Source organism: Brienomyrus brachyistius, chromosome 16 (assembly GCF_023856365.1).
Source record: "Brienomyrus brachyistius isolate T26 chromosome 16, BBRACH_0.4, whole genome shotgun sequence".
Lineage (NCBI taxonomy): Eukaryota > Metazoa > Chordata > Actinopteri > Osteoglossiformes > Mormyridae > Brienomyrus > Brienomyrus brachyistius.
Window position 1 is genome coordinate 22,937,824 of NC_064548.1, and position 12,657 is coordinate 22,950,480.

At 45.8% G+C, this 12,657-nt stretch overlaps 1 protein-coding gene across 1 annotated transcript; it reads left to right on the forward strand.

Moving 5' to 3' along the window:
- Positions 1–311: 311 nt before the first annotated feature.
- Positions 312–8,379, forward strand: LOC125710063 (glutathione S-transferase LANCL1-like). The gene is made up of 9 exons (XM_048979248.1): positions 312–756; positions 1,736–1,853; positions 2,114–2,321; positions 2,869–3,016; positions 3,761–3,907; positions 4,836–5,018; positions 6,230–6,406; positions 6,712–6,784; positions 7,461–8,379. The coding sequence occupies exons 1-9, from the start codon at positions 670–672 to the stop codon at positions 7,535–7,537; spliced, it is 1,218 nt and encodes a 405-aa protein (XP_048835205.1). The 5' UTR covers positions 312–669; the 3' UTR covers positions 7,538–8,379.
- Positions 8,380–12,657: the final 4,278 nt, after the last annotated feature.

The window sequence follows — 12,657 nt, forward strand, 5'->3', positions numbered from 1 at the left end:
CTTTCCAACAGATTTACTACAGTAATGTTTCACAGCATATAACAGTTGTATTTTAGGAGAGCAAACGATTTAACCCAAATCGAGGTAATCATAAATAATAATTACCTTCCTAAAGAAATGCTTGCTGGAAATTCATCATTTTAAATTGCGATGGATTGCTCTCACTGTTCTGTATAAGCGGTGTTGAAGCACAGATGGACATAAGTTTATATAACAGTGTATTATGGCTCATTTTAAAGGCGGTATATTTAAATCACCCCGAAGTGAGAGCGGTATTACTTGAAATATTACGGTAGCTGTTTATCCGTTCGATCTGCGCATGCTCACAATTACTAAACTGGTGTTGTGGAGTCGTGTTTGTGTGGCGTGTGTGTTACGGGAAAATACAGAGACGTGTGCATTTTTAGTTCGGCTAAGTCGCCTAGAAATTAATATAGCTTGCATTACTTTTAATGCTGTTGGGTGCCGCTAACTTTTAATTTTGCGTGCCCTTTCTGACTTAGCTCAGCTGCTTTCTAGTCCACTTTAAGGAGGCGTGTGCCGTGCCTCCAGTCCAGCGAGAAAGTGCTCAGCCCGGCCAGGCTCCTGCCGCATCAGCTGAACTGTTTTCGGTTTGTCCCTTCGCTGCTGACCCGCGCCCAGAAGGCTAATAGCAAACCCCGGAGAGCTATGGCCTCCAGAGCCCTGAGGAACCCTTACAAAGATTATGATGGGACGCCAGTCTGCGCGCAAGGCTTGTTCGACTATAAAGGCAGGGTAAGGAAGGTCCTTACAGCCAGCATCGGTGTGTCAGGGGCAGGGGGGTCTCGCAGCAGGTGGGGTGACTGGGGGGCGGTTGTCGCTAAATCGTTGCGGATTTTCAGTAATCGGGCACTTTTGATAAATTTTGCAATTGACCCCCTGTTGTGATGGGCCCGATAGGCGGCTGTCCCACTGGTTATGCTTCAACCAGTTCCGGAGGTCGGAACTTGGACCGGTGTTTCCCCGCCGAGAACTGCATGCGCATCGCGAAAAAATGGGGATGCAAATCTCAGCAGCTATAAAATTGGACTTTAATGTTCTTTTTACACACTTCAGAATCGAATGGTGTCACCAGCATGTGTTTTAGTCCGTTTTGACTTAACAGTGTTAATGTCAAATAAGCAACAGTCATCCTGGCTGAAAAAAGGGAAGCAAATCTCGGCATATATGAAATTAGGCTCTCCTAATAATGCACCCCATGTCTTAATAATTAATTAATAATAATAATAATATAATTAATTCGGACTATTTTGGCTTAGCTATCATCAGCTCGGCAATGTAATATCGTCTCTTTCAATAGACGTTCAGATTACATTGTTATTGGTTCATATTTTTGTCTGAAACACAGGAGATGCATTACTGCACAGCTATAACCAGCAGTTTATCTGACAAAGCAAACCAGTGCGTTGCAGTTCTCGGCCGGTGTGCAGAACTCGGCATTACAGCTGTACCAGCCCTCTGGCTGGTTATTCGTCATGGGAAGGCGATTGTTCATCGCCATGTAGTTATTCTAATTGTCCTGGCTTTTTAGCAAAAATGATTTACAAGGGGTGAATGGGTGCTTATTTGTATTATATAATGCCTACACTCATTTTTTTTTTCTTGGGAGTCTGTAACCTACTTTAGGCGTAGCATGACGAGGCTGCTCCTGGGACCAGACTTGGTAACCTAATTATTGTCTTTCACTTATTCCCTGGGTCTCTCTGTCTTCCAGCTCACCTCCGATTTCATTAGCCGTCTGCGTGGTAAAGTCACAGAGCTGCTATTCCAAATGGAGAATGGGCTGAGGTCTGCCGACCCCAGGGACTGCAGCGGCTACACTGGATGGGCAGGTAAGCTTATCACCATCAGTGGTATCAATTGGTTTTTAAGTCGGAGCTTGATTATTAGTAGCACATTAGTAGCTTAGTGGGTCCCACCTTCCTTCATACTTCCAGAGCTCAGAATTCACATTCTGCCCCCACTTTGTGTGTTTGAATTTTGAATGTGCTTATACATGTTATGTCTGATTCTCAGACCAAAGACATGCATAATAACCCCCCCCCCCCCAGGGGTAATTAATGTGAATGTGTGCTCCCCTGCCGCACAACAGGCATCGCCCTGCTATACCTACATCTTCACAGCGTGTTCGGGGAGTCCTCCTACCTGCAGAGGGCGCTAGACCACGTGAGCCGCAGTCTACAATGCCTGACACACCGCACTGTAACCTTCCTGTGTGGCGATGCGGGCCCGTTGGCTGTGGCAGCTGTGGTGTACCACAGGCTGGGGAGAAGCCAGGAGTCCGAGGAGTGCGTGGGCAGGTTAGTGTCAGCGCAGATAGTCCATAAAACAGCAGCATCTCTGTCATGACGTATCCATAGCAACTGGCATAGCTCGTGGTTATTTGTGTCACAGTTACCTCAATGAACTAGAATCTTTTAACTAAAGCAACACAGGGTGTTCAGTGGAATGGAACAGGAACTGAACCTGCAACCAAGTTTCACATCAAGTGGGTTTTTATTGTCATTTCAACCACTTCATTTATCCTCCTGGATAAATAAAGTATCTATCTATCGATCTACAGTTAGTACAGTACACAGTGAAAAGAAACAATGTTTCTCCGGGACTTTGGTGCTACATAAAACAGCACAGAACACTTGTACACTTAATGACATAAAGTGCATGTGTGTGCAAAGGTGTGCAGACATTGCAAGACAGTGTCACAAACTAAGGCAGTGCAGCGCTGCACAGTGCACGTCACATACTATATTTTGTCTGCTACACAGCGATCAAGTATGAAATTTCGGACGTGCCCTGTGTCTTCATGGGGTCTGGGGTTGTGGCCACTTTCCCCTCTCACCTTCTCAGGCTGCTCCAGATGCACGATTCAGTCGTGAAGGGGAAGGGAAACCTTCCAGACGAGTTGCTCTATGGCCGAGTGGGATACTTGTATTCGCTGATCTTCATCAACCAGCAGTTTGGGCATGAGAAGGTTCCCTACCAGTACATACAGCAGGTGAGCTTGGACCTCATTCAGGGTTTGCCCTGTTACTATAGTCACTGCTGAAATAATTTGACCACACACTCTGTTGCTCTCTTTACACTAATTGTGCTGTCATTTTCCATCGCTGTACACAAAGTAACGAATATGGTTTGTCTGACCGATAAAGCCCCACTTTACTTGTTAACTCAGTTCATTTGCATGTAATCATCAATACACTTAAAGGGGCCCTGTTCTGCTTTTCCGGTTTTCCCCTTTCATTTATGGTTATATAGCTTTTTGTAACTGATCTGCAAAGTCTTAAGGCTCTAAGTACACGCCAAAGGGAGTAACTCTCACCACAGAAACCACTGTCCTCTAATCTGTCTGAAATGCCTCCTTGTAATTCCAGCCCTTCCTTCCATGACATGGTGAGGTCACCTCATAACACAGTTCTTATTGGCCACCTACCTGCAAGGATCTGTCTGCAGGCTGCAAGACAGGGCAGAACGTGTAGGGCTAACTGACCTATCAGAGCGCATGGGACTTATCGGGGGGTGTGGCTTAAAGATCTAACAGCTTTTCAGGCGGAGGTACAGGCAGAATGAATAGTGATGTATGTTATGAGGAAAAATTATGTGTTTTTGGAACATGGAAGCATGTAAATCTATTCTGGTAGACCCAAAAAGAAAAATTATGAAGAGTGAAAATGAGCGCAAGTTAAGTTACCGAGATATTTGGAAAGTCTTGTCTGCACTCACCCCCGTGTTTGTGCCCCAGATTTGTGAGGCCATCTTGGCCTCTGGGGAGATCCTGTCCCGGAAGCGGCAGACTGTGGACCAAACCCCTCTGCTGTATGAGTGGTACCAGGAATACTACGTGGGGGCGGCACACGGCCTGGCGGGAATCTACTACTTCCTCATGCAGGTGAGCAGAGGGAGCTCCATTCATGCCAGCTGAATGCCAGCTAAACAGAATCAGAAGGAGAATCTCATTGGCCAGGAAATCAGGCACCTCTATCAGCCATGGGACCCTCTCACCTTTCCTGTAGGGCTGGACGATAATCCAACGATCGCGATTAAAAAAATAATTTCATGTCAGCCAATGTTGACAACTATCGCGAAAAATGTCAGATGATTGTTCATTTCCAGTTTAAAGGGTGATTTCTGCTCTTGAGTAAAAGTTGAAGACACCTGAGGGGTAATTGTGTTTTTAAACTATTCTTTATCGTCAGAATGTAGCATTTTCTGAAGGGCATTTCAGAAGTCGAAAATGTTATTTTAGTCGGCACCAACAAAACGCCGCCGCTCGCATCATTTCTAGCCTTCCTGAATTCTCTGTGGATTCTTACTGTGTGTATTTTTCATGCACTGAATTTTTCTGTGGACTTTCATGTTGGATTTCGCTGGATTACCATTATTGGACGGTTTGCTTTGGGCTTACCTGCCCTCCCGGTGAGTTGCCCTTTTTTTTTAGACTCTGTTGTCTTTAGCCTCCCTGCCTATTGCATTATCTTATTTGTTCAACAAATCTCCCGTTTGAGTTTCATGGATATGACTGCAGTCACGGAGGAAATGTTCTCATTTCACTGTGACGCAGAACGAGTCCTCGGCGACGCGTCGGGTCTCCATTCATATAAAACTTTCATCAAGCATCAAGTTATGTTGACATCGAGGAAAATTATATCGCAATAATTATCGTTTTATCGCCCAGCCCTACGTAAGTTTAGCGTGCACAAGTATCCAGCAACGAAGCAGCACCTCTCAGAGGAGCCTGAAGGTGCAATGCCTTATGTGTATAATCCTTCGAATATATAAAATGGAAACTATGGCCTGCCCCCCCCCCCCCCCCACAGTCAGGTTTCGGGGTGGGTGAGGAGAGGCGTCTGAGACTCATAAAGCCCAGCGTCGACTACGTCCGACGGCTGAAGTTTCCGTCGGGGAACTACCCGCCATGCATCGGGGACTCGCGCGACCTGCTGGTTCACTGGTGCCATGGCTCACCCGGCGTGATCTACATGCTTCTGCAGGCCCACAAGGTGCGTTCAGGCGCTCTGAGTGTGCGGTCCCTGTCAGGTTCCTTATCTGTACAGCAGTGACCCCTTGTGGCTATGTTAATGACTACATTTGCAAAAAGCTGATTTCCTTTTTTCATTTCAAAGTCTGACAGTCGCCTTCGGCAACAAAAGCCATGTACCTATGATGTTATCCTATATTTGTTATACAGTCATATTTTTTCATTTTAGTGTCAGTGAGGCTATTATCGTGTATCCATTTATTTTTAGCATAATTTTTCATTTGTTGTAGGACAAGGAATAGAGGCAAATAGTTTTATCACCACCAAATAGACATATAGCTCAATAAGGAGAAAGTATTGATGGAGGCACGTGTTATGTCATCTTTAGTGTATTGTGCTGGCAGCTGGCAAGTGGGGCGAGGTCACCTTTTATCTCTGAGAAGGTAACGTCCACAGGGGCTATTCTGGGCCTGCAGGAATCCATGTGGCGTATCAGGAGAGACCGAGAACGTAGCTCCGGGTTTTTTTTATTTTTTCCTTTTTTTTTTTTTTTTACACTCTTCCTTTTTTTTACACTCACTTTCTGAGTCTTGCTTGGCTACAGGTCAACGGGTCAACACATTACTACATGCCATGTCACTGCATTGCAACTAATTCATCGCTGCTACCTTTGTTAGCACTAATCGAAAGTACAGTTCCTTTATTATATTCTCAAGATTGAGTGTAGTTGGGCTTGCTGAAGGATGGGGGGGGGGTGGGGGGCGGAGTCACAGGGTGTGTCCAAAATCACTTACACAGTAGGTTCGTCAGAAGTCTACTGCTTGGCCGTTAATGCAGTACATACTGTATGTATACATGAGAATAGTATGCATGCACTTGGACACACTGCAGTCGCTATTTCTCATCCTCCTTAACCCGGATGCTTGACACCCCCACCACCCCCCCACCAAAAAAAAATACACGTTCGAGTCGACTTGTGTGACTGGGTATTGCTTTCTACTTAACCCTCTGGGGTCTAGGGTTTACTTTTTTGCCGATTTAGCCTAATTTTCAAAACAATGGACATTTCCATGTCCCACAGTGGACATTTTTAAAAGAAGACCGATTACGGATTTAGTCAGCATTTGGCGGAGTACGGCTCATCCGAATCCTGGGGAAAACCACCATCGACAGAGCATCTTACCAGCAGCCTTTTTCTGAAGCTGTACTTGTATTGATGTTTCCCCCGGGCAGGTGTATGGCGGTGATGGCTACCTGGCAGACGCGCTGCAGTGTGGGGAGGTCATTTGGACCTGGGGCCTCCTGCAGAAGGGCTATGGCCTGTGCCATGGGACAGCAGGCAACGCCTACGCCTTCTTGGCTCTGTACAAGGCCACGGGACACCTTAAGCACCTCTACAGGGCCTGCAAGGTGAGCGCTGCCCTCCTCCCGAGGTTCCTTCCTGTCTTCACAGGCCGTTCATCACTCACCATCACGCAAAAGCCTGGTTCTAAGCTAAAGAAATGACTAGATCATTCTGTCGACCGTCACTGAGGTGCGGGCGCGCCGTGCTCAGGTAAGGTGAGTACTCGCAAGAGTAGAAAAGCGCTATGTAATTGCAATCCATTTAGGTAGCGGTGAGGATTAGCGCTTTTGAATTGAATTGCGTGAGTTTTTCAGTGTTTTTCTTTATAATATAAAGTGACAAATTCTTGAGCTTTGTTCCTCTCCTGTAGTTTGCGGAGTGGTGTATGGACTACGGAAGGCATGGCTGCCGTACTCCGGACACGCCCTTTTCACTGTTTGAAGGTATCGGGTGCCGTACTTCTGTTAACGTCATTCTGGTCTATGTGGGACCAAATTCACCGAGAGGACACCCCCCCCCCCCCCCATACAGGGTTTGGCTGTCCAACCCTTTGTAACTGAGGTAATATGACTAGACGTTCAGGCTGTGTGTCGGAGTTACTCAGGACTCTGCGGCCATCAAGAGCTGTTGCAGCAAATCTAGTCAGTGATGTAATAATTATGGTGAGTAATGCACCTGCTAAGTGGTGTGCATGTTAACGGGTCCGTACTCCGGGTTGCATAATGAAATGCGAAGTGATTTCAGCAACAGAGCCCTTATGCTCAGACCCCAAAGTAGTTATAAGCAGGTTTCATTGCGATATTAAGAGATCCATTATATACCAGGGAGGTTTTCATAAACCACGGCTTTAGGCCTGTTAATAAATATATACTTTATGGTTTAGTTTCAATACACATGGGTTTTTTTGAATATTTTTAATTTACTTATTTTTTTTAAAAGGTGTCAATAAATAAAATTCATGAATATGATATTGGAATCTAACATTTAGTCCAAACACATTGATAACTTAATTTGACAGTTATTAATAAAAATGTGAGGTATCTCTAACAGTTACTCGAGAGAGCAGAGCATGATGGTACTTGTAATCACCACACCGTCGGCCTTCCGTCCCGTCTGCAGGTATGGCTGGCACAATCTACTTCCTTGCTGACCTGACTCAGCCTCTGAGGTCAAAGTTCCCAGCCTATGAGATCTGATGGATCCCCCTCCCTCTTGGCGGCGTCACCCTCGCTATCGCTGTTCATGCCTGCAAGCAGATCCCGCTTTGACCCCCTGGCAGACGCCGCCCCAGAGCCCGTGCCAGGGAGCTGCCGGTGTCGGGGAGTCGGGCTTGGTGCCCCTGTAGGCCACTCTCTGGGTCCACCCCCATGATTTTTGGTTTGCAGACACTGAGGTTCAGGAGATCTGGCAGGCTAATGCTTGGCACCTCTCCTCCCGACGGGCGAGTACGGAGAAGAAGAAGGACGGGGTAACCTGGTTATGGTGGGTCGACTAAGCATCCCTTCATAATTATTTTTTTACTAATATGTGATAACACTTCTTTTTTGCTGATATCAGTTTTTATATCTAAGTTTCACCTTAACCTTTTTCCATAACAACCAGCACTTCTCACATAACTCGCCTAGATGAAGAGTCTCCTTTCACTTTTGTTAACAAAATAGTGGTGTTTAGTTTTGTGGGAATTTTTGCCTTCGCTGAACAGCAAAATCAACAGTTTTAATGTCACTGTCATTAAGCTGTTGGACCATTTCAGTTAATAGTTTTCACAGGAGGTGGCTATGACCTGTCCTTTAGGGTGTTTACCTATTTACTGGGTATTAAGGTACTTTACTAATGTAAAAATTAAGATGGAAGAGTTCTGTAGCTTTCATTCGCATGTAGCTGGTAGGTGTTGAGACGGGATGCTTGGTACATGGACTTTACCGGATGTTCGGTGAGCTTTGTGGACATTAGCGCCTTGGGGCTTTGCTCAAACCGCTTTGCAGGGCTGCTACTCATTGGAAAAAATAATAAAGTGTTTGATATCTGTCACACCAAACCACTCTTGTCTGCCTTTTTTGCAATTCCAGTGCAAGGCCTGTACTGTGGTACCATCACCACACTGGGCCGAAAATCCTGAAAATCTTCACTGTGGACAGGGTTTTACAAAAGCTCCGTTTTCAGTGACGTGAAACACCGTTTGCGTGTGGACAGAAGGCCAAAACGCGTAGGAAATCTACCTGGAGTTTGCACCCTAACCCTTGTAAACATCGACACAGCATCCCAACCCACTGAGCCAAACCTTCCTTAGTTGAACGAATCCCCTCCATCTACAGTGTACAGAGGTTTGCTAAAAGTGCTAAATTAAGAATATGATGTTGATGAGGGAGACCTACAGCAGGCTTGCCTTCCCATGTATCCCTGGTTCAACTCTGACACCAACAGAGTGACCAAGGAACAGTGGCACCACTGGGTGAGTAGGGGCATTGGAGGGTCCTACCCGGCCTTGCTACTGAAGCCCTATTTCTGCGTCACTGTGTAATTATCTCTACTATCCTGTCAAGTATTAAGTTGCAGGTTGTAAGAAACAACTCAACTATTCAAAGAAGATACCACGCTTTCACTCCAAAGTTAGAGTTTACTTACAGTTGTCATTATGCCACACTGTGCTTATCGGACCAGTCTATTTTCTTATGAATGGTGAATGAATTGTGATGCTAGACATGCCGCTGGGACAGGATAGATGTTCTCTTACACGATTAATCATGAACAAAAGCAGAGGATGCCGACAGCTCAGGCATGTGCTTAAACCCTGGCACTGGAACATATCGATCTGTGATGGAGACAGTTTCCAGCATTCAGATTGGGTTTCCCTGAGGACCCTTTAAAGGACCGCTGAGGTGTGGTCTCGTATGCCATAATCCTCAGCGGCTTTGTGGGCGGCTTTTAGCGGCGGGCTGGAGGAGTGAGTCGACCTCCTTAAGGAGCTGTGGCCCCTGGGAGAAGCCACAGGAAACTTCACACCTCCGGGGGGGTGCCCTTTAAATAGATTGCATCTGTCCTGGGGTTCAGTTTCACTAACATTCCTGCTGTGGCGTGCAGTGGACCCCATCCACAATGGGCCCCCAAAGGTCTAGGTCACTGGCCCCACCCCGGACCCCAGAGTTGGGGTCCTGCTGACCAGAAGTGTATGGTTTTGGTGTGGTCTTGGTGAGGTCTTGGTGAGGTCTTGGTGTGGTCTTGGTGAGGTCTTGGTGTATGCCCTGACCAACTATAGGTCTATAGACATAGGTGAGGAATGTCTGAGCAGCCCTTTCACTGTTACCCTTCTATCGTTTAGCCAAAACCTGACATCATTTTTTCATTTGTGTGTCCAAAGTTCCTTTACTAAAGTTCCTCCCTAGCTTTCAGGTACTCGGTATGGCCACAATACTCATTCAAGCTGATGCCCAGACTGCCTCCATTTTATTACAGCTGTCCAAATGGCCCCTTTCTGCTCACTGGTGCTGTGGCTCCATATACTTTCTTTGGCGTCATTTCAAAGCGACAGTCGGGTGACCGTGGTGAGTGACCCGGGTGACCGAGTTCTCCACGGCTGGCACTCGTCTCTCGAGGAACTACATGGGCAGGGTGCTGATGGGATAGGGTGACCCATCGGCCGCTTCCCGTCTGGCTGAGCGTAACCTTTCAGAAACCAATGGAAGCAGCAAAAGCAGAAATCTCATCTCTCACCCTCAGTCTGAGGGGAGATGCGCTTTATGGGACGACCTCTAGGGGGCGCAGCGTGTGCTAACAGCCCATTACTGGAAACTTGAGCATGGTGATAAGGCATCTCAGCGACATGACACTTTTGGGCTGAATGGATTCCATGACCTAAATGACTTAGCTCACTATGATTTTCAATCACAATAAAATATGTTATAACTGCAGTGATTCTTACACTGCAGTGTAAATGAAATGTCTCTATGTATCCCTTTGCTATTATAGCTGTTCATCAGCTTAATGAAACTGATGAAAAAAAAATTGCACACATTTTGAAAATAAATGTGTTCACATTTGTTACCCAGGAGCTCAGTTAAGAAAATACCCAGGATTTCTAAAATCTGCTGGAAATAAAACCTTCTCTCTCTTCTAACTCCTCATTGCGTTGTGTTGTGTTGTGTTCAAAAGGTTCAGGGTACTCATGCTTATTAAGTTTCCTATTTCCTATTTTTTAGATTTTATGCGAGCATTTTCAGTAAAGAATAACTGTCATAAGCTTTACATTTGCCTGTTTTAATGACTGACCTGCTTATTAACATAAAGACGGGATTGTTGGTTTGTAAAATACTGGATAATTTATGCCTATTGGTGCGCTGCATGTGAGAAGTTATTTACGGGCTAACTTTAAGCATGCTAATGTGATTATGCTTGTTACTTGCAGTATTTTCATATTCCAAGCTAATCTCTGTGAGCGCAGTGAAATCCACTTGGGAGATTGCAAGACTTCCAAAGCAAGCATCATTTCTGTGAGACTCCCTTGGCTTTTTTGTCTGAAGGGTATCGGCTGTTCTCGCTGCGGCACCAGCTCACACGTGGCTTTGATTAACCAGTCGATCAATTTTCCAATGGAGCAGAAGGACCTTTGACCAGATATTTTTCAGAGGACCGACAAACGTGACGTCGACATTCGCTCATCCCTGAAATCAAGCACGCTTTGAGTGTTTTAACGTTGGCCTTTGGTTTGCTGTAGTGGCAGGGCGCAGACTTGGAGTTGGGGGGGGGCATGGGGGAGTCACCAACCTCATTCTTGTGGTTCTACACATGATCATGTGTTTCTGTGTCTTCCCCGCTGGCCAACCAAGAGCGTAACAGTTTCATCTTCGGCAAACAAAATGATGTCCCCCATCCCATTATCCATTATCCTGTTTTTCCATCAAGACATTTGAAAGAAAGTTTTGTAAGGCTGAGGTCACAGTTGCCTCCATAAGCTATACATACCCTTTGTTAAGACCATGGCTGTCCTGCCCTGTGTCCCCATAAGGCAGGAGGAGGGGGGGGGGGTCCTGACTCTAGTATAATTAGAGTGTCAAGAGTGTTGGGGGCTCTTGGGACAGGTGCAGGTTAGGAGGTCCAGGAGGACATGCCATGGGACTCCGTGGGTGAGCGTCGATGACAGCTGAAGAAGTGAGGCTTTCTGTGGTCCGGTCACCCCCCCGGGGGAGGGGGGTTCAGAGAAAGTAGGGCTGGGATGCATAAGAATGTCTTGGGGCTCCTTTTCCCCTGTCTCCTGCCAGGGGGAATAGCGAGGCCTCAGGGACCAATATAGACAAGGGTGAAGGAACCAAAAGTCATCTAGTTGGCCCTGCCTAGTAAGTGGCACTGGCAGCTGACTGTCACAGCCCCCCCACAGAGCAGAGGGCTTTATGGGCTGCCCAGAGCTGATCTGGGGGGGTGCGTGTGTCCTTCTTTCAGAATCGTCTCCACCCTCTTCACTTTCACTATTTTCCCAACTAGGGTGGTGTGCTAACCAAGTGACCCGCCACATGACTCGGGTCAGAATGCCAATTAGACTCTATCTTTGTTTGCAAACAGTTATTTCCGGAAACTTTATGTATTTTGAGCGTACGGTTTCTTACATGAACACTAATGGCAAAGCAGCAAACAGATCACCTGGATTTGACCACAATGCTTGTGTTTTTTTTTTGTGTGTGCTAATAATGCTCTTAGAGTATTATGTAATTTGCGTTGGATCTAATGATTTGAGTTCACAAGACGCCTAGGTGAATGGGGGGGGGGGGGCGCTGGCCGTCAGACACCTCGCCACCATGACACAGCTTCCTTAGGCTGGACGCGCCATTTCTTAGAATAGAACACGCTTACCAGTGTCCACATGCTCCTCTTTCATTTATTGGTTGAAATCCAATTGGGTGCATATTTCAAAAACCTGTCCATCTCCCCATGTCACTTTCTGACTCCTCTTTGTAAAAGGGAGCAGAGCTATTTAAGATTAATTCACTTGTAATGGTAATACTTTACTTGACAGGGCACAAACCATATAATATTATGGTATTACTTATGTATTAATTAACCACAAACTAAGTATAAGTTACACACTAATCTCATGTTAATTAATCAATAATGAATTCTGATGCGTGTTTCATCTATAGCTATTACTATATTTGTACTATATCTGTTAACCATGTAAACCTTTGTGAACTACTGAAGGAACAAATAGAGTGATACTGATCTCATGTTTGTTCAACATGAATGAATCGTGACTTTTTAATCTTTTATCTCAAGTAGCAGCAATTTGTTCATGATCTATAATGATTTGTACTCCAGTAGTAACTGAGTT